The sequence below is a fragment of the Macrotis lagotis genome, chromosome 7, assembly GCF_037893015.1.
Source record: "Macrotis lagotis isolate mMagLag1 chromosome 7, bilby.v1.9.chrom.fasta, whole genome shotgun sequence".
In the NCBI taxonomy this organism is placed as follows: domain Eukaryota; kingdom Metazoa; phylum Chordata; class Mammalia; order Peramelemorphia; family Peramelidae; genus Macrotis; species Macrotis lagotis.
This window is the reverse complement of record NC_133664.1, coordinates 55,269,013-55,291,519: the sequence shown is the minus strand read 5'-3', so window position 1 is coordinate 55,291,519 and position 22,507 is coordinate 55,269,013. Positions and strand designations below refer to the sequence as shown.

Genomic DNA, 22,507 nt, shown 5'->3' with positions numbered 1-22,507 from the left:
AGAGTGAAGTAAGTAGAATCAAGACAATCTATATAACAGCACTGTAAAGACAGCCAACTTTGAAAGACTTAAGATCTTTATAAAAGCAATGACCAACCTTGATTCCAGGGGGTCTGATAATGGTCTATACTCTCCATTTCCAAATACAGAGATGATGAATTCAAGATAATGAATTGGAGATGAGTGATGTGGGATTTTGTTTTGCTTGTTTGTCAAAGCAAATACTTATTACTTTTGTTTTTCTTTTTTCTTTCAAATGGTAGGGAGAGGATAGGAGAGAAAGAAAATAATAGTTTGATTTCTAAAATCTTTATTGTTGCCTTTTGTGGATCCCACAATATTCCTCCCAATCTCCCATACCCAGTGAGAGGGGTAAAGAAATTCTTCAATATACAGCTGCATAGTCAAACAAAAGAAATTTTCCACATTAAATGTGTCAAAAATCTATGTCTTTTTTTGTATTTTGAGTTCATCACCTCTCTATAAGAAAGTGAGTGGTGTGTTTCATTGTAATTTGGGGGGGGATTAATATTTTATCATTGAATTGATCAAAGTTCCAAAGTTTTTCAAAAATGCTTTTTTCTCTTTTATGTTGTTATCATTGCATACATTTCTTATTTCTACTCATTTTTGTTCTGTATTATTTCATAGAGACTGCTCAGCTTCCTCTAGAAATGTCCATTTCATCACTTCTTGTGACAAAATAACATTACATTACATTCAGAAACTACAATTTGTTTAAGCCATTCCCTATACTTATAAACAAATAAAATACCCCAATGGTTATAAATATTTTTCTACATAAAATTTTTTTTGTTGTTGTTTATTTATTTGGGGATTTAGGCTTTGTAGTGGTATGGCTGGTTCAAAAGGTACGAACACTTTGGCAACTTTTGGAGAATAGTTCCAGAGTGACTGGACAGAGGCAGCCAGTTACACAGCTCAGCCAACAATGCAGTAATGCACCTGTTTTCCCATATTCTTCTGACATTTGTCATTTCCTCATTGGTATCTTTGACAATCTACTAGATGTGATGGGGAACCTTATAGTTATTTTAATTCACTTTTCTCTAATTATTGGAGAGTTTGGAACATTTTTTTCCATATGATGGTATCTTGGATTTCTTTCTTTGAAAACTCACTTGATCCTATCCTTTTGGGGAATGATTCTTTGTCTTATAAATATGAATATCTTGGCTATAAGACTTTTATCTGAGAAACTTGTTGTAAAGGTAAAGGTCCCCCCCCCCCCACCAGCTACCTATTTCCTTTTTAATTTGCATTGGATTTTATTACATTAGCTTTAATTACATTAAATTTGTGTAAAAAAACATTTTTTTTCTGTAAAATATTGTGGGGGAAAGTGGAAAGGAGAGCAAATGAATACCAGCTAATTGAAAATAAAAATATTTTTAAAGGGAAATATTAATGTATCTAGTCATGTCACTCTTCCTCACAAAAATTTTCTGTGAATCTCTCATCTATGAAGTTGTTTAAAATCTTTTTCCTAGCATTCAGATCCCACCTTTCCATATCTTATTTCATTTTATTCTCTATCTCACTTTTCATAATTCAGCAAACCTGGAATGTTTTCTACTCCTGAACACATCCTGTGATACCATGGAAATCATGTTTTTGTTCACATAATTTCTACAACCTGAAATGCCTTCTTTCCTTATTGAATTCCTACTTATGCTTAACTACTTTTAGGAATTCTTCCTTAATCCCATCTACCACCCAGCTAATAATGATTTTGCTTTGGGAATTTAGAGGACACTTTGTGCTGTCTTTATGCTAATGTCCTTATCAAATTATGTTATATATGTTTTGGGTTGTGTGTGTGTGTGTGTGTGTGTGTGTGTGTGTGTGTTTATGTTTTCTTCCATCCATTCATTCTTTCAGATTTTCATTGGCTGTGCAAATGTTGTTTTATATATCTAGTCATTCACTAATGGTATAAAAAATTTAACAGTGAAGTAACAAATATTCTCTTGTACACTATAGTATATATTTATATACTGTAAACTCTGTGAGGACAGGAGTCACTCACACATTAGAACCAGCACAATGCTGTCTCCATGCACAATAATTTATGATGTTTGTCTTTCATTCTTGGAGACTTATGACAACAGGGAGGTGATGGCATGATAATCATTTTGCATTGGATTTGAGTGAAGGGGGCTATGCTAAGTCATCAACTTCATCTTCTCCAGAGCCATCTGGGTCCAGTGAACAGATATGAATCAGGATGACTGGAGATGGCCCTGAGTGTGAGGCAGCCAGAATTAAGTGACTTGCCCAAAGTCAAACAGCTAGTAAGTTTCAGATGTCTGAGGCTGCATTTGAACTTCCATCCTCTTGACTCCAAGATCAGTACTTTATCCCTGTGCCACCTAAAAATTTTATATGTAGTTGTTTTTGGTTAGGTATTTCTCTTTTCTTTCTTCCCAAATTTCTTTACAGGTATACTTATCCATAAACAAAAATAGCCTTTGGAAACCTTGATTCCTTCATTTTATGGGGGGGGGAAGCCTGCATGTTCTTTCTAGTAAATATTTTAAGTTACCTTTTTTCATTTTCAAAGTACTTATCATAGGGGTGAAGGTTTGTAATATACTTGATACAAGGATGAAATTCTATCTGCTAGGCTAAGAGTTACTGCCAAGGCCAGTCATCGAACTTTAGCACAGACCAAAAGATCTGGCATTGTCTGTCTTGCGAAGATTAACAAGACAGGGTGGATATTCTCTTATAACTCTGTACATTGATCACCCAAGTCTCAGGAAAAGTACTATCATCCAGGGTCCTGCAGAGAGAAGGATTTTCATTCCACTGCTACATACATTACAGATGTCTAACTTTTCTCTCAGTCTCTCAAACAGCATAGGAGACATTTATACAGAATGGCTTTTCCCCTTTTAGTTGTGCCTAGAAAAGATTCATTCAGTTGCTGAGATGCCTGGACTAGCCAGGCACCTCTCCCAAACACCAGCTTTTAGAGGTGTCATTGGATGATGAAGATGTCTTTGTTAAATAACGGCCTGGATGCATCCAGTGTAAAACCTTAGCTGCTAAGCTGAGAAAATGTAAGACACATTACCATATTATACCACAGGCTATCCTTAGCACATCTGTACATTCAGAGGCTAATGGAGGTGTAAATGTATCTGCAGAAAATGTCAGGTGGAGACATATCTGCAAGAGGAATATTATTGTTTGCTGCTCAGATCTTCGTTTTATTTCTGTAATGAATCTGTATGATTCCTCTCAGTCTTCATTCCCTCACCTTACATTGGATGATAAAAAGGTGTTAGTCCTCTCTTTAATCAAAAGTGAGCATAGAAACTGATGACAGATCACCCTCTCTGGCTTAGAGGGGGCTACAAACCACCGAAGACTAAGAGTCAACAAACTGGGGAAATGGTGTCATTGAAAAGACAAAGATAACTTTAATTAGGCATTTACAAAAAAGAACATAAGTTCACTTACAGTGTTGAAGGGCAAGAATTTGTATACTAGAATTAAAACTAAATAGCTTGTGCTCTCTGCTTTGTGTAAAGATGATTATATTTCTTCTATGCCAAAAGAAGAGATTTGCATGTAGAAAATCTGCATATTCTGATAAGAAAAACAATTAAATGCATAAATAAAATGAAAACACTGATTTGGCACTAGTCTTGTGCGGGATGGCATTGGGGTATCTGGAAGGTGGTGCTCCAGACAAGATTAATGTGTTCATTTCAATCCTTTCAGGGAACTTGGATTTAACTGGTCAGAAACAGGTCTTCAAAGCAGAGAACAATCCCTGGGTTACCCCAATTGCTGACCAGTTCCAGCTTGGTGTGTCTCACGTCTTTGAATACATCCGCTCAGAAACCTACAAGTAGTAAGTAACTCATACTTCCCTCCTAAAGAAGAAGAAGAAGGGGCAGTTTGCCCTTCCTTCCCAAATAGAATGCACTGTTAGACAATATCCTCTCCAATCCCCTTTAAAGTCTTTCTCTGGCTACCTGTAGTAGAGAGGTGACAGTGTGTAGATCACAAGTCACTTTGGGGCTTTCTAGGTCAGAAAGGCCTCAGCCATGTCTGTTCTGCAAAGAAAGGTTTTGCTTCCAGATGATTTTATTTTCTTTTAAACAAAATAACTAAAGAATAGTGTTTGCTGCAGGGGAAATTTCATCTGTCAGTTTCTTTCCTATTTAAGGAATTTTTATTTGAAGAGCAATAGCAATATTTCCTTAGTCAGCTTCACATGTATCAGATGGATATATATGTGTAGATAGTAAAAGAGCTAAAGATTTTAGTACTCGGAAAATTCAGTAGTGTGATATGGTATGTCACCAAAAAACTAATATAAGTTTGTAAGAGAGAGGCATGATAACATTGGAAGAAGGTGTGGTCATACCTGTGTCTGCAGTATTTTTCAGTTTTGAACAGCTATTTATGAACGTTATCTTTAAGTTAGTATCCAGAGGAGAGCATCAAAAATGACCAAGAACCTTGATGGTAGTGTCTGATTGATGATTAATCGTCCTATGAATGTTTAATTGAGGAAAGAGAAGATTTTGGTGGGACTTGGGAAGTTTATGTATCTGAAGGGGTATTATAAAGAGGGAGTAGACTTTTCTGCTCAGTCACAACAGGCAGATTTAAAATGAATGATAAAAACTACAGAGAAGTAAATTTACCTATGACTTGAGTAAGAAATTTTTTAAAATAATTTTTATTAAAGATATTATTTGAATTTTACAATTTCCCCCTATCTTGCTTCCCCCCCCCCACAGAAAGCACTCTGTCAGTCTTTGTTTCCATGTTGTACCTTGATCCAAATTGGGTGTGATGAGAGAGAAATCATATCCTTAAAGAAGAGAAGAGAAGTCTAAGAGGTGACAAGATCAGACAATAAGATATCTGTTTTGTTTTTTTTTCTAAATTAAGGGGAATAGTCCTTGAACTTTGTTTAAACTCCACAGCTCCTTATCTGGATACAGATGGTACTCTCCTTTGCAGACAGCCCAAAATTGTTCCCAATTGTTGCACTGTTGGAATGAGCAAGTCTTTCAAGGTTGAACATCACTCCCAATGTTGCTGTTGGGGTGTACAGTGTTTTTCTGTTTCTGCTCATCTCACTCAGCATCAGTTCATGCAAATCCCTCCAGGCTTCCCTGAATTCCCGTCCCTCCTGGTTTCTAGTAGAACAATAGTGTTCCATGGCATACATATACCACAGTGTGCTAAGCCATTCCCCAATTGAAGGACATTTACTGGATTGAGGAAGAAATTCTTAAGGATTAGAGTTGGTTAAAAATGGAATATGACGTAGTGGTAATAGTGGATTCCCATCTCACTGGAAGGGGACAAAGCTGAGATAATCACTCATCAAGTATGTTGGAGAAGGGTTTTTTGGTTTGTTTGTTTGTTTAGTTCTGTTTTGGACTAGGTGTTCCAAATGCTATACAGAAAAGGGAAGAGTGTTTGGTTGAAAACTGTGTTATTTCTTCTTCGTTTTCATCATCATCTTAAATTCTCTGCAGGATGGAGAAAAGTTGGAGAAAACTTTTTCTAAAAGAAGTTTATTGTTCATCCTATATTCTTCCATAGAGTTTCCCTATGAGGGAAAGAGAAGAACTCTAATCTTGACTTCTTTGTTGACTAATAATGCTACAAAATGTATTTGTCCTATACAGACTATTTTATGTGTTCATCACATGGCATAGCCACAAGGGACCTTGACCAGTATGTATTAGAACCCTCTCATTTTACAGATGAGAAAATGGATCCCAAGAGGTAAATTCATTTATGCAAGCTAGTTCATAACAAAACCAAGACTAGATCTCTTAACTATGAGACAATGTTCTCTTTTACTGAACCAAACTTATTAATGTGATTTATCAGACTTCTTAAATGGTCTCTAAAGGTCAAATACAGTTGTTTCTGGCTGCAAGCCTGTAAAACAGGAGACATGAAAAACATGTAGGCATTTTCAGTTCCCAAGACTTAAAGTTTTGGAAATGAAGCACAGGCTTGACTGACTTCAAATGATTGTTGCAATTTTAGTTTCCACAGTATTTTTTACTGTGGTATCAATTCTTTTTAGTTTTAGATTTTTGCAAGACAATGGGGTTAAGTGGCTTGCCCAAGGCCACACAGCTAGGGAGGTTGGATTTGAACTTAGGTACTCCTGACTGGATTGGCTATCCAGTGCTCTATCCACTGTGCCACCTAGCCACCCCTTACTGTGGTATCATTAAAGACCATTTTCACCAGACCTCTTATCTTTCTGACTTAATAAAATAATGAGAACACCCTGCACGCAGACCTTACCCCATCCATGGTCAGGAGTCAGTCCTGATAGATGAGAAAAGGGAGCCTCTCTCAAATAGTGAAGCCCCTTTCCATAGCTCCCTGATATTCTTTTGTCACTTATTTCCATCTTGGTTTAGTCTAGACTTGCCTAGATCACAGGGTGTGCAGTGCTGAGCAGTGATTTTAAAGCTAGATATTTATTAGGAAATTGCCAAAATATCAACTGTAGAGCAAGGCAGTGGGGTTAAGTTACTTGCAACTATTATGTGGCTGAGATCAAATTTGAACTCAGGTCCTCCTAACTCCAGGGCCAGTGCTGTATCCACTGCACAACCTAGATTCTCCTCCTTTTTTAAGTGACTTAGGAAATAATATATTGGGAGCAACTTTCTCATTTAATCTAAACAACGAGACAAGGTAATATAGCTCATGGGTTTATGAAATTTTAAGGTTTGCAAAGCGCTCTACAAATATCATCTCAGTTTATCCTTCTTATAACTCTAAAGGATATGTGCTATGATTAACCCTATGTTACAAATGAGGACAGTGAAAACCATTATTTTTAAAATAGTGATCAATGATTAATGGGGAAACATAGAAAAGAATTTGTCAATTTGAGGTTTGATTCATATGCATTATTCTCATTTCTTAAGATAGACAAGTGGTCACAGAAGTGGTCAAGTTTGCCTTTTCAGTGTCTGAAGTCTGACTGTTTAGTTTTGACTATTTAGTAGTCAAAAAAATTAAAACATCTCCCATGATTCCAAGTAAAATTCACTTTGCCTTTTAACTTTTCTGAATTTGTTTTTGTTTAATTGGGCAAGAGATATGGAGGGTATGTTTGTGCCTTAGAATGGTTATATAGAACATTGTTATTATATGATGCAGTGAAAAAAAATTACTCATTTTTTGAAAACCCTGTGATTCTTTGAGTTATATTTTGTGTTTATTGCCTGAGAGTGGAGCCTTAACTTTTGCGGGGTGAGAAGTTTTTTTTAGCAAGAATGTCATAGTGAGAGTGCATTGACAGCACTTAAATTTCTTTTGCAGAATAGATACAACAGAGCTTACCACCTAATTAACAAGCATAATTAGTCAGTATATTAGGAAGCTACCAATTGTCAGGCATACTCTAGTTTCACTGTGATCATCCATAAGCTGGTGTTTTAAGCTTTGTTTTCTTAGGAAGGAGGGAGGGGGAAGAGAGAGGGAGAGGGAAAGAGAAGAGAAGAGAAGAGAAGAGAAGAGAAGAGAAGAGAAGAGAAGAGAAGAGAAAATGAAGGGGAAGGAGGAAGGGAGAGAAAATGGAGGGAAGGAAAGAAGGAAGAAGAGAAAGAAGGAAGGAAAGAGCAAAGAAAGGAAGAGAGTACCAGTCATACTTTTGTGTCTCTTGCCTCCACAATTTTTCTAGTTATACTTCTATATAAAACTTTATACATATCAGATGAATTAGAGTCGAGGTTATTAAAAATAACTTTTTAATCATCTTAGTACTTGAAGTATTCTGTTTTATTCAATTTGCTTTTGATACTTGTTAGTGTGCTCTGAGTACTGTGTGAATCTTATCCTGTTCTTTTCGATGTTTGATGGAATATAATCTCCTTTGCTACATGAAGCCATGGAAGAAAGCTTGGGCGTGGCAAAGGACCAGCCCCCTGGAGCAGGCAGAAAGACTCTATGTGATCACTAGCCAATACCTACTCCAACCTGGGTGTGGGGTGAATCCGAAGGCCTTGGTTCTACAAGACTTTCATCCTCAAAGAGTCGCCTCCCAATAGGGCATAGGGCCTAAATGGACCTAACTTGACAGCCAAAGCCTCTCTCTGAGGGCACCCCACTTCAGAAGTAAGACTAGAAACGTGCAGCTTTGACCTTGCCCCCTCCCTATGCCTTGTGCTTGGTAGAACATGATAGCCAAGAACTCAAAATAGAATTTGGAGGAGGAAAAAAGAGAGAAACCAGAAGTCCTCTCTTTTTAAGTGCTTACTTGACCAAAAAGATTCCTGTTTCACTTGGGCTCTTTTTGACTGTGTGTATTCTTTCTCCTTTCTCCTGTGTGGAATGCTAAGATTAGGTTGAATGTTTATTCATTTTTAATTTCCACTTCAGGATTGACCAACCAGTCATTTCATTTTCATACTACCCTTGCCCCACTGACCTGGGCTATCTTACTGGCTTTATTCTACTTTTCGAGAAGAAAAATATACCCCTTAAACTGAGAATATAAAAAAAAATAGCATTTGTATTTCCGAGAACCTTAGATAATTCCATCGAACCTCCACTAGAAAACTGGATCTGCTTAGTTTGCAGGCTTGCTACCCACCTTGAAGCCCTCAACTCCTCTGCCTCAGAACAGAAGCTCATGACATCCCCGAGATCGCCCCTATGTCCCAAGGGCAGTCCATTCAGCCTTTGGACTCTGGTCTCAGACTGAAATCTACTGATGCATAGGTGAATGAGTTAAAAACTCATCCACCTCACTGTGCCCAGCAGGCCCCTAGCTGGGCTTCCAAGACCCCAGGGCCTACCCAGTAGTGCAATTGTTTAGCTGCCCTTCCTCATCCCTTTCTCCTTATTACCTCTTTGTCAACAGTAGCCAACTCAAATGCTATCTTTGCTGCTAGAAAGGATGTGACAATGCCTGTTATGCCAAGTCCTCATTTCTGGGACCACCAAGTCCCAACTCCCTTTGTTGACCTCTGCTCCACTCTTTGGATCTTATTTCCCTGATCAGACTAAGCTCCTGTGGTGTGACTTCTTGAGTAGAATGTGAACTTGTTAAGGACAAGGGCTGTTCCCTTTGTCCTGGTTCCCCAATGTCTAGTAGAGTCCATGGCACCTTAATACAGGTTTACTGGCGGACCAATTAGATTATCTGTGGAATTAGCTGGTAGAGTAACGATGTCAGAGGAGCTGAATTTAAATCCCAGTTCTGCCTCTTGCTAGTTGTATGAACTCGGACAAACTCCCCCTTTTTGAACTCAGTTTTCTTCTCAGCAAAATGCAGGATTTGGAAGAGTGTTTTTTTATGCACCTTCTGAGCTCTAAATCTATAATTTGATGATCAACCTTGCTGTTCTTTTTCCTCCTAATGCATTTAAAAAATCACTAAAGTGGGATGGAGAGGTCATATCTTCTTTGATGGACTATCAAGCTGAGCTCCTTAATACTACAAACTCATTCCAGCAAGTACTGGCTTTAAACCCACTTGATAGATCCAGACATTTTGCTTACTTTGTATCAGTGAAAAATGTTATCCCAGTTCCCTAATCTCGTTGGAAGAAGATGATCTATAAATCTAATAAATGATCGTGTAAAATCCATGTTTGAGTAAAAAAAAATATTCTTTCAGATATGCTAGTGTTAAAAATGATCAAAGGCATTTGAGTAGAAATGTTCTGAGAAGGATGTAGCAAAGCAGTCTTCACTCAGATAATAATGATATTTTCTATTAAATAGAATTCATGGATCACTTAATAAACAAATATTTATTTGGTATAAGCACTGTATGGCAGATATTCTCTGGAATTTAGTACATTGAGAAGTAAAGGGGAAAAAAAATAATCCCTGCCTCAGGGAACTTCCATTCTGATAGGAAAGGCAACATTCATGTATGTAAAGTAATGAAATTCTCTTATATGGACATTTTATTTGCTGGAAGTGTCATAAAAACTATGTTATGTGAAACAAAAACCTTAGTTTTGATTCACTGCTCTGAAACCAGTGAGGAAGTAGCTAGAGCCAGCAGGAGCATGGAGACAGGCAGAAGGGCCAGGATCTGATCCAGGTGCAGACCATTCTCTAAAGAAACCACTGCTATCCTGGCCTGCAGACCAGAGATGCTAGTTGTCCTAGGCACATAGGTTTTACCTATTCAGATAGGAATGTGTCCACTGTCCCACCATGGACACTGTGTGTTCTGATGGGAGAGGGTGCCTCAGGTTTTGGGGTACACTTTTATGTCTTGGTTATTTCTACTCCTCATTTAATAATTGTTATAATAATTCTCATTTACTAAGTGTTTCATGTTATTGTTAACTGATGAATCAAATGAGAGAAACATGCTGGTTAGGACGTGGAAATAGCAGTCATGTGTGGAAATGTATGTTTCCTAAAAATGGGGTTTTTCTCAGAGCCCTGAGAACACAAAATAGGATTGTTGAATCTGTGACTGTCTGGGGAAGTTCCCTGATCTTCTACAGAGTGCACGTTGATGTACATCAGCCAGCCACATTCCAGGAAGGAGGGAGAGCCTGGAAGGAAGGTTCTAGGAGTCAGAGATAAAATGGAAGAGTGTTCTTAGGTGGGGGGGGCAGATGGGTCAAAGGCATGAAGATGGGAGAGATGGAGCACCTTGGATGAACGCAGCATGTATGAAATCTGTGTGGCTAGATCATAATGAGTCTGGAACAAGGAAAAGTATGAAAAGACTGAAAAGGTAAGAAGGGTCCAGGCGGTTAATAACTTTAAATGATATATAAAGGAATTTCTATTTGGTCTTAGAGATAATTAAGAGGAAGCTACTAGAGTTTACTAAATATGGAGATGACACAGTCAGACCTGAGCTTTAGGGAAAGCATTTTGCAACTTGATGGAAGATTATTAAGAATGGAAATCAATTACTGTCTGAATGCAAACTAAAGCAGACTATTTTTCACTTTTTTTTTTTTAAATTCAAGTCTTCATGTATAAAATGACTAATACAGAAATGTTTTCCACAATGGCACATATTTAAAATATATTGGTTTGCTTACCATTTCAGGGAAGGGTAAAGGTAAAGAATTTGGAACTCAAAACTTAAAAAAAAAGCTTAAAAGTTATTTTAACATGGGAGGAAAAAATAAAATATATTATTTTTAAAAGAATGAAAACCAATTAAAAAGCTATAGCAGTATTTGTTACAAGGGTTTTCATTCTTTGAAGATATATGGAAGTGTGAGAAAGCAAATGGCTGTTATTAATTAGGAGGAAAAACTATTGGAAATAGGGTGAGACGTGAAGAAAACCTGAACTGAAGTTGTGACTGTGTGAGTAGAGAGAAGGGGATCTGCATGAGAGATGGGTGAAAGTAGAAACAAGATTTAGCAATTGATTGAATTTATAGAGTGACTGAGAGACATTGAGGATGACATTGAAGTTGTGAACCTGGGTAACTAGGAGAGGGGTGCTGCCCTTGACACAGTAAGAGTTAATTTCAGAAAAGGATAGAGCTTGGGAAGAGAGTCATTTCTGTTTCATACATGCTAAATTTGAGGTGTCTATGCAACCTCCATTTGAAATTACCAATAAGTAGGTCAGACTGGAGCTCAGGAGAATGAATGATATTGAATCCCTAGATCTGAGAGAGGGAACACTCTGTCTCTGGCCTTAGAAGAGCAGGATTTAAAGTTCCATTGGTCACAGACTTCCTTGGACAAAATCCCTGAAGCTCAGTTTCCTCATCTGTAAAATGAAAGGAGTTGTACTAGATTGTCTCTGAGGTCCCTTGTAGATCTAGATCTATGATCCTGAGATCCAGTGTTTCTAAGATTTCAGATTGGGGACAGTAGGTTACTGGGTTGTTGTTGACAATGATATAGAGATTAAGAAATATTAGATTGGTGAGATACCGAAGAAGTGCAGTTTGTTCCTGATGTCACTCTTCTTTAGGCCGATATCCTCAAAGCCTTGTAAGCACTGGAAGTGGTCAGGATTTGATGTTAATTGAATTTCCTTAGTGTTGGAAGCAAGGCAAAGGCAAGAACTAAGACTTCTGTGCTAGTCAAAATGGAAGAAAGGGAGTCCAGAAAAATTGAAGAATGGGAAGCCCTGAGGCTTTCAAATTTTGAATTTGTCTTGAAAAATTAACAGCTCACTTCCTTCTTCTTTATACAGAGGTAGTAGGAGAAATGTAGAGTGAAGAATTCTATATCTGTTCTTCAAAATGAACCATGTGAGGGTCAGCTAGTTGGCCCAGTGTATAGAGCACCGTTCCTGGAGTCAAGAGTACCTGAGTTCAAATCCATCCTCAGACTATAATTACCTAGCTGTGTGGCCTTGGACAAGCCACTTAACCCAATTGCCTTGCAAAAAAAAAGCCTAAAAAAAAATGAACCATGTGTCTCCTTGTTTTACTCAACTATTTTCTTTATGACAAGGGAGGATTGGGGTGTGGGTGTGTATATGTTAGCAGTTATTGAGATCTGATGATGCCACAGAAAAACCCCAACATAATCTATCAATAAAACAGTAAAAGAAGATTCATATCCTTACTTGTATTTTTTTTTCAGTCATGTCTAATTTTTTATGTCCATATTTGGGGTTTTCTTGGCAAAGATACTGCAGTGGCTTGTTATAGACTTTTTTTTTGGTTTGTTCTTTGTTTTTGGTTCTTGCAAGGCAGTGGGGGTTAAGTGACTTGCCCAAGGTCACACAACTAGGTAATTATTAAGTATCCGAGACTGGATTTGTACTCCCGTGCCAGTGATTTATCCATTGTGCCACTGAACCATCCTGTCATAGCCTTTTTAAAAAAATTCATTTGTTAATATTAGAAAATAAAAATTGTTTATCAGTTTTACAATTTTGGTTTATTACAATTTTGTGATAGAATCAGGGAAGATTCAGTTTTATATTTTCAGTGCCTGAAAGACTCACAAATCTACTTCCCAGTTTATACTTCACTCCATGAAAAGTACTAGCCAGTTTAACATTTGGTAATTGTTGAAAAATATTTTAATTTGTTCTTTAAGCTCTAAGAATCTCCATGCCTTTATCCTTGAAGTTTCAGAACTGATGTAATTCGTAATTGATGAATTTGTAGTTTGTTATAATAATAATATCAGTGATAACAAGTCTCTAGCTTTATCCAAGCTATAAGATTTGCAGTGTTTTCTTTACAATCACTCTATGAATATAGTGCAAGTGTTATCATCACTATTTTACAAGTAAAGTTACTGAGGCTCAGAGAGATTATTTTCCTATGGTAGCTAATAGTGTCAGAACCAGGATTCAAAGTCAATTCCACATTCATTACTTTTTTCACCAAAGGTTTCAAAAAGTGGCAATCTTAGGGGCAGAATGGAATCCCCTTCCCCACCCCCAAGAAAGGTTCTACCATTCCATTTGACCTTGTGTTGACACCTGAACCACATGCAGAAAATATTTTTTCCACCCAGTTAACTCATAAGGGCAGTTTCCACCAGCAAAGGATTTAACAAAATGTTTTATTTTCATTCATGTCTCTAGTCAACTTTCAAAGTGACCTTTCTGTTGTAAGCACATCCTCTGAGGATCTTCTTTGTCTAGAATAGTGACAGAGAGAGGTGATGGATTGTATGATTTAGTGGATATAATATACTCCAAGGAGACGCATGAATGTTTAAAACAAAACAGTGGATTAAAACACCTTAGGAAGAATGGCCCTACCAGCAGCTGCTTTGCCTTGATGAAGATACTAATAAATGGGACCAAGTCAAGAAGGACAGGGGTAGGGCCAGCCAAAGAGATTTTTGAGTTATAGTTGCTTCAGCAGATGCTTCTTTGGAGTACAATTTTTTGCATTAATTGTGTCCTCTTCATCAATTCTCATTCAGCAGTTGTTCTCTGTCCATTTATTTCTTGCTCGTGCAAAGACCAAGATATTGTTGCTGTCATTGCCCTGTCCATTTTAAGCCACCACCCAATGGCATTACCTCTGCTAAAGTGAGAGTTTGTTCATCCTGATTGCTGGGGCTGGCGCTGGCCACTTTCACATTTTTAGCCTGTTGTTGGGCTCTCCAATCACCTTTTTACTCTTACTTTAATGATTGTTATCTCCTTGTTTGACCCCTTTATTTCTCTGAGGCAGAATTATGATAGAATAGTCACCATTTGTTAAGTTTCCAGAAGGTAGATTTTCCCAGTGGGACAGTCAAGTTGGAGCCAAGATCCTTGACAAGATTCTTTGTGAAAGGGAGTAACTCACACTTTTCACATTTCCATCAAGGAAGGTGGATGGAAGAGCACAAGCTATTTTCAGAGCTGACAAGTTAACTCTTAACAAAAGAAGAGGTTTGACAAATGTTAGGCTGGGAATGTATTGGTTGAAAGAGGTATTGGGAAAGCGGGCATCCTCATGAAGGATGCAATTTGCTAAGCCTTGCAATCTAAAGCCTTATTTCCAGTGGTAGCAGGACTCCAGAAAGCATTTCGCCCTTATGTAGCCTCACTTATGCAATGTCTCCTTTCTTTGTGAGGTACTCCTCTACTGCACCTAGCTCTCAACCAGGAAGTCTGCCAGGAGACTGTAGAGGTAAAAACACTTTAGAATCAAAAAGCCTGGCTTTAAATTCTGGTCTGACAGTTACTAGCTCTGTGATTGTGGGCAAATCACTTAAACTTTCTCAGTCTCAATTTTCCCACCTATAAATTGCATTAATAATAAATATTCATAATGCCCACCTTGGTGGGTTATTGTTAGGCATTTTCGGGAGTTTAAAATGTTATATAAATCTGGGTTATTATTCATAAGCTCATCAGAGTGGATTGCCCTGATATCACTAATGAAATAAAACTTTATTTCAGTTGGGTAAAGCGAAATGTTTAAATTGAGTCATTGTGAGCATTTCCACGAGTAATGAGAAAGCCTTCCAAAGGTGCTTTAAGTAGAAACATACCAAGGATTAGCCTCCTGAATACTGGAAATGGAAAATATTTTATGGTCTTGTAGCTCTCAACTGGCTTAAACTGAAGGATACGAATTAAGAGAGATATTTTCTTCTTTTCTCTACATATTATACTACTACATTCAATACTTCGAGGGTCAATGATATTCTAAATATGGTTAGATTCTCCATTAATGCAGATTTCAGTCTCTCTGTGCGCTAGTATATAGTCTTCATAAGCTGTTGTGGATAAAAACCTTATCCTTTCGATTACTTTGTGTATGTGTGTATATATATATCTTTTGTGGTGGTGGTTATTAAGCAGCTTGCTAATAGGACTACTGAGCCATTGGCCTACAGAATCTTTACTTAACATTATATTTATATTTTTATAAGTTAAAATTGTCCTATTTTTTGAGGGAATTCATTGAGAGAAGTAACTAAATATAAGAAAAGCTTAGGTAAACCTCATTGCCCCCCATTGTAGTGCTCAGTAGAGATGTTTGTTGATGGTGGTAACCATGCCCAGAGAAGTCTTCCCAGATTGTATACTAGGAGGATTTGCAGAGGGTTAAAATGACCTTCATCTTCCCAGCAGTGACAAACAGTTCTATGATAAAGACAAAGTACGCGGAGCAATGTAGATTTTTCCTTTCTAGTGATTTACCTGAAAATGTCTCCAATCAGGCAAGCCACAAAGGCTCAGTTTTTCTTTATAATGGACATGGGAATAGGGGAATCTATTTTTTCCTTCCTCCTAAAGTGTTTGACTTGAATCCTGCTTTGATTTTTTTTCTAAGGCACAGTGCATTTTAAACACGATAATTTATCGTCGATTTAGAAATCCTACCTCTGTATATTTTGGTTATGTTTTTAAGTTAATAAATATATTATCGCATTTTTCTCCATAAGACAAAATATGATTCAAACTTTTGACATCTTTAGACCCATTTATATGCAAATGGGTAGCATTTCACTAATATTGCAAAGATGTTGAGCCAAGGGAGAAAAGGGAAAATCATCAAATACATCTTATTTTGGGTTGTATTGACAGTATCATCACCCCTTTTCTTGTGCTCATTTTAAAAGACAAAGCTAGATAGCATTCCTGTTTTTCTAAATTGTAAGTAATTAATGAGCTTCAAGCATACAACTGATTCAGGAACTAAAAAATATTCATCTTGCTGAATAAATATAAGCCAGTGGTTCACACCAACTGTTGCATGTAAAACAAGAATGATTTTAACTATGTTTTTTATTCTTAATTTTTCTAAGTTATTGGATCCCATTGGGAACTAACTCGTAGATCTCCCTTCTCTCTCCAAGGAAATTAACTGTATAGTAGTAAAAGAATAAAGCCATAACCAGGAATTCTGTTATCTAGGCTAAATTCAGTTGTGTGGGAGTGAGAGGAGAGCAGGGGCTGTAGGAGATGTGATAGATACCCAAAACCAAAACCTGGGGATCTCCTGCTAATCTTCTCTGCATGCTGGGTGGCCCAGGTTCCTTCAAGCAATTTGCAGGTATTCTTAGTCCAGGTGGGGCTAACAAGTTTATAAGGAAAGATTACCAATTTGAGAATCTTGTCTGCAAAAGACCCGGGCAATGTTCGTTTCCTTACCCTCATGGTTGGGGGATAAATTGTTCTCCCTGTGTGAGTCCTCTGTCTCCTATTGGTCCCCCACACCACCATAGGGAAGAAACACTTGTCCTTTCCCCTCTCCAGCTCTCTTGCCCTTTCTTCGTTCCCCCTCACCCTTCTCCCACTTCTCCTTCTCTTACTTCCCATCTCTGCTTTTCTCTCCTCCCTTTACCCTCTCCCTCTCCTTCTCCCCCACTCCAACTCCCTTCAGACATGAGTGAGGTGAAGCATGGCTAGAGTACTTTCTAAAATGGTCTGGTGGAAGAGGTCACTAGTTTGGAGGATGGGGTCTCAAGATGTGAGTTTCTCCAGGATGGTAGGCTGTTGAACAAGGAGACCTAGAGAGAGCGAATGAAGGAGTGAATCAAAGAAGAGTCACTTGACCTCTGCCTCAGTTTCCTCAACTGTTATGGGTATAATAATAGTGCCTACCTCCCAGGGATCAAATGAGAAGTTATTTGTAAAGTATTTAGCACAGTGCCTCTCTTGGTGTAGGGAATTTTATAAATGCTAGCAATAATTTTTTAATAAATTGTTTTTTATTATTTTTCTCATTAACAAGCACTCATTATTCCCGCTCCCATATTAAACAAAAACAAAACAAAGCCCTTTTAATGATTATGCATAACTGAAACAGAAATGTATGTCTTAGTCTAAATTTTAAGTCTATCACCCCTTTTGGGAGGAGGTGGACAGCGTGCTTAATCCTTGATCCCAGAGAACTGTCATTTGTAATTGTACTCAGTAGATCAGGGTTCTAATCTTTTAAAGTTGTCTTTCTTTATAATGTCATGATACAGATTGTTCTCCTGTTTGTGTTTTACTCTATATTAGTCTGTTTCATTTATATACCCTAGCTTGTTTAACCTTCCTTCAATAGATACACATCCTCTTAATTTCCATGTGGGGTGTTTCTGCAAAGAGTGTGGGTCATCTTCTTCCTTTGAGCTCTTTGTATATTCTTAGGACTGATATCACTGGGTCTAAAAGTATATGAAGTTTATTACTTGCGGCCATAGTTCCAAACTGCTTTCCAGAATGATTGTATCCTAAATATGTCATTCTGACAAAAAAAAAAATTCTTAAATTGTATTCATAATTAACATTATGTTTTCCTGTTGTCTGCCGGGGGGGGGGGGGGGGAATCCAAATCTACTAAGCTTGTGTGAATAGAGATCAGGGTCCGATGTGAGAAAAGTGGTAGAAGTAAAACTGACAGGATTTATCAGCTGTCGGAGCATGTGAGATGTGAGAGCATGAGTAGAATCTAACACCAATGTTGCAAACATGGGAGACAGAAAAACAGTTGTCCCTTTGACAGAAATTGGAAGATTGGAAGAGGTGTGGATTTGGTGGGGGTTGGGGAGAAGATAAGTTCTATTCTGGACATACTCAGCTTCTGATGGCCTGGGAAATCCGGTGGAAATGTCTAATAGGAAATTAGTGATATGCAACTGAAGCCCAAGACAGAAAATGGAGCTGGAGCTATATAAAGATTGGCAAACAGTCACAGAGAGAGCAAAGGGAAATCCTAGGAGCTGATATGGTCACTCAAAGTGTGGAGAGTCAAGAGGAAAGGGCTTAGGACAGAGTCTAGGGAGAGCCAATGTTAGGGCACGTCGTTATGATGAACCAGTAAAGTAGACTGAGAAGAAATGGTTAGGAAGGAAGGGACAGCTTCTCGGTGCAGTGGGAAGAGCACAAGCCCTGGAGTCGTATTAGCTGTGTGACCCTGGGCAAATCACTTAACCCTGGGCCTCACATCCAGGGCCATCTCCAGTCGTCCTGATCGATATCTGTACCAGATGGCTCTGGAGGAGAACATGAGGCTGGTGATTTAGCACATCAGCACTCCCTCCCTCCCTTCCAGTCCATGGCATGGCCTTCTTCCAGAACGAAGGACAGACCAACAACAACAGACAGGAAGAGTGACAGTGGTAGGAAAAGAGAGTATTCGACCAGAGAGGTGTTCTCAAAACCATACTGCAAATGGTTAAGGAGTGAATGAGAAGCTCTTAAGTGGAAGGTAGTGTAGATAGAATTTGGCTGGGAAAAGGAAAAAGAGATACAGGATGAAATGGATGAAGGTGGTAGCATGCTCTAGGGAAGAACTTCTTTTTTCTTTCAAAAGTTGGAGGGATTGGGTGAGCTTAAAGGCTTTAAGGAAGGAGTCTGTACTTAGGAAGAGATGGGGATGAGACAAAGTAGTGTGTTCTGTTGGAGGAGTTGGTGTGGCCACTTCAATGTCAGAGACTTAAGGAAAAGAGTTCAAGAAGTCTCAACAGGAAATGCTTTATTTTTCTTCTTCCTCGTATCTTCAGTGCTAAGGACAATGATTGGCACATAGTGGGAGCATAATATAAATGTTTATTTTTTTATTGACTTTAAAGAGCAGGAGAGAAGAGAGAGCTCTTTTCAGATGGCCTCAGTTTTCTCAATAAAATGAGGAAATGCTGATGTCAGTCTGGACTCCAAGAACAGAACATGGGTCAGGATGCTTGTTTTGTCTTTGTGGTAGTTGGCTTGTATTCAGTCTTGGAGAAGGCATCTCATCACAGTGGACCTCGTATTTCTCTAATGTGAATTGAAGGGATCTCTGAGAGCGTTTGCATTTCTCACATTCTGATTCTATGATGAGGAAAAAATGTGGCATATATTTTTGACTGATCTTCATCAGATGGCGTATTGAACTATTGAGTATTGAACTGTGGAGAAGTTAAATTGGTCAGTCCTAAATATTGATGACCTTTATTAAGTCCCTGTAATCTTAAAGTTCAATTCTTTGATGCTCCACTTTACAGCTAAGCAGGATGAGTTATTGCCTGCATTTGCTGTTTTTATTTGAGAAATAAATTAAAAAGTGGCGCTTTTATAATCAAACAAAACTGTCTGCAATTTCTATTCTCTACACAGTAATATCTTGTTTTATTACATGCTGGCTTTTTATTGAGCTATAGTCTCTTATTTTAGTTGGGCATTGTTGGAGATTTTCTTGTAATTTTTAACATTTTTATGTTCTTTTGTCATGTCAGGTAGCTTGGATTATGGTGTCTAATATTTTGAAAGTTTTTTTAATCAACTTTTTATCAGGCTAAATGCATAAATGTACATTTTTTCAGTCAGCTATTGAAGTCAGCTTACTCATCTAGCACAAAGAAATAATACTTGGATATGCTAATACCACCAGTAATTAGTTTCATCTAGATTTTAATGATGATGATAATAATAATAATCATAATTGCTAGCATTTATATAGTGCTATAATGTTTACAAAGTGTTTTCCAAATGCTGATATAGTTTATCTTCATAAGCCTGAGAGATAGGTACTATTATCCCCATTTTATTTATGAGGACACTGAGGCAAATCAGTTAAGTGCTAAACAACTTGATCAGGTTAACACAACTAGGAATAATCTAGGAATAATCTGAGGTAGTTCTTCCTAACTCTGGATCCAGCGCTCCATCCACTGGGCTATTACTTTGCTTTTTCTGTTAAACTTTGTAAAATGCAACATGTTCTCTGCGTCATCAATGACATGGAATGCATGCATATTGATTATACATATAATATTTTAGTGTTTCATTGGTCTATGATGTATGTCCTCTACTTAACACCTTTGGGTCATCTTTGTGTGTTGGTGTGATGGAAAAAAATTGCTTAGTGACCACCTTTCTGGTTATGAATCTCACTGCCTTTATTTATTAAGACTGATAAGATCCTTTTACCAGTCCTAACTGAGAAGCCATTCTAGCTTATTAGCTAGAGACCCTGATCTGAACATATTACAAATTTTGATCTATACTTGGTCATTTTGCTTTATTTTTCCTAAAGATAATGGAACCTTGTTGTGGTTTTTGAGACAGTGAATAAAAAAAATAGAATTGTGTAGTGGTTGGGAAAGTAGGGAAGTTACATAGAAAATTCTCTTTACCCTCTTTGGGAAATTACTTTGATATTTTGGAAGCATGATATCATGTCTTTACTTCTCCAGTGATACAGCTTGTATTATACATCCTATGCCATCTTGCTTTTTATATTTCTCACCCATTCCTCTAAATCCTCCATAGATGATCTAGACCCTTAGTCTTGATCAGAGAATTATTTTGACAACTTATATTCCAGCATTAAGTATAAAGTATAAAACTAGGAAATCAAATAAGTGGACTAAATATTTTATTCTGACTTTGCCATAATAAAGGGGTTTGATGGAACTATTAAGTGGCTCACTCTTTCTTGCATCCAGCTCAAAATTATGCTAATGACAAATGACTAATATATCCATACTCTTTGACTCAGACATTCCATCCTTAAGCAAATGCCCCAGGGCATCCAAAACAGAAAGAAAAGTATATTAAAAGTAACATATTCTATGGAAGCAAAGAACTAAAAATAGATGCCTAGCAGTTGGGGAATAAATTATAGTACATTAATGTAATGGAATATTTTTATGTAAGATGATACATACAAAGAATTCAAAGATACATGAAAAGTCTCATATGAACCAATACAAAGTAAAGTAAGAGGAACAAGAAAAACAATATATACAATGATTGGTACACTGTAAATGGAAGGACCAAAAAAACCAAAAAATTGAATAATGATCAATCAGGTAATTGAAGAACAAATGAAAGAATTCAACTCTTTTCCAGGATTGGGAGTTGGGGATCTATACACATGAAATGTTACAAATATAATCAGACTCAATTATCTAATTATTATGTAAGACTAAATAATAGGTTGACTAGTTTTTTTGAATTTAAAATTAAAAATGAATAAATAGAAATATGTTTCTAATCCTTTCCCAAAGGATATTTTAGAGGAAAAATGTGAAAACAAAAGGATCATGATGAGGGACCTGTTTGTTCCTGTTTTAATTAATAATGACAATTTTTTTTTTTTTAGTGCTTAGGGTACCCCAAGGAGCTGATGCTTTAATTGTTATCTGTTGTTAAAGATCTTAGTCACAATACCTCTTCCATTGTGGTGGAATCTTAAGATTTAGAAGTTGGACTGGGTGGTTTCTGTTTCATAGGAACTGTGTAATTTAGTAAGGGATAAGTCAAAGCCTTATCTCCTTTGTCCTACCCTATTTCAGGAGTATCTAAGTGAAGAAGATACGGATAAAATTTAGGGTTAGAGTCATGAACCTGCTAGTAGTAGTAAGGGGTTGATCTGATTGGTTTGTAGTCAGTGCCAGTTTACTTATAATTGGACTGAGACTAGGGATAATTTTTTTTATTTTGTTAGATAAGTGTATATTGTATTTGTGCACATAAGGCATAGATGTTTATGTATATAAATGCATACAAGCATATTGCCACATGTATATATTATATGTATATACTTGTGATCATAAATACCATATATCATCATAAGATCATATATATCTTTTATATAATGTGGAAACTATGAGAGAAATGAGAAGTGGTCCATCAAACCAGAGTAACCTTAATGTCACCTTATGTTTTCAAAACCAATATTTCAATGAACTCTAAACTGTTGTGTATTCTACCAACTTCTAAAAGTTTCAAATACTGATCTGACAATTATCAAAATGTATATTATTCAAAGATATATAGATATATATCTATATATCTATATATAAAGTGTATAAAAGGAAGTCACCAAAAAGTTCTACCAGATGATCAATTATTTTGACTTTTGTAAATTGTTTTATGTAATTCAATTATAAGACCATCCATTGAGGGTTGCCAACTCTTGAGTAGGTAGGGGGAGTACCTATATCATTAAAATCATTGCTCTCCTTTTGAATTATTAAAGAAGAAGAATAACAGAAGATAGAACATGAAGTTGTTTTAAAGCTAAAATTGTTGTCCAGAACACTCATATACTTAATTTTCCATATAATAAATATCTCAATTTTTTGTTCCTTTTTTTAGTACAAGGCAAAGGTTTGTTATATCATTTCTTTCT

The 22,507-nt window shown here is 37.0% G+C and overlaps 1 protein-coding gene across 3 annotated transcripts in view; it reads left to right on the top strand.

The window, feature by feature from the left end:
* The window catches only part of RSU1 (Ras suppressor protein 1), a 214,171-nt gene that overhangs the window by 95,723 nt on the left and 95,941 nt on the right, over positions 1 to 22,507 (top strand). For 2 of the 3 annotated variants that reach the window (XM_074192926.1, XM_074192927.1), the window contains exon 8: positions 3,754 to 3,886. In XM_074192926.1, coding sequence (XP_074049027.1) covers positions 3,754 to 3,886 — 133 coding nt within the window. Of the gene's footprint in view, positions 1 to 3,753; positions 3,887 to 22,507 lie in introns of those variants that run through there. The other variant, XR_012469959.1, reaches the window with a different exon arrangement.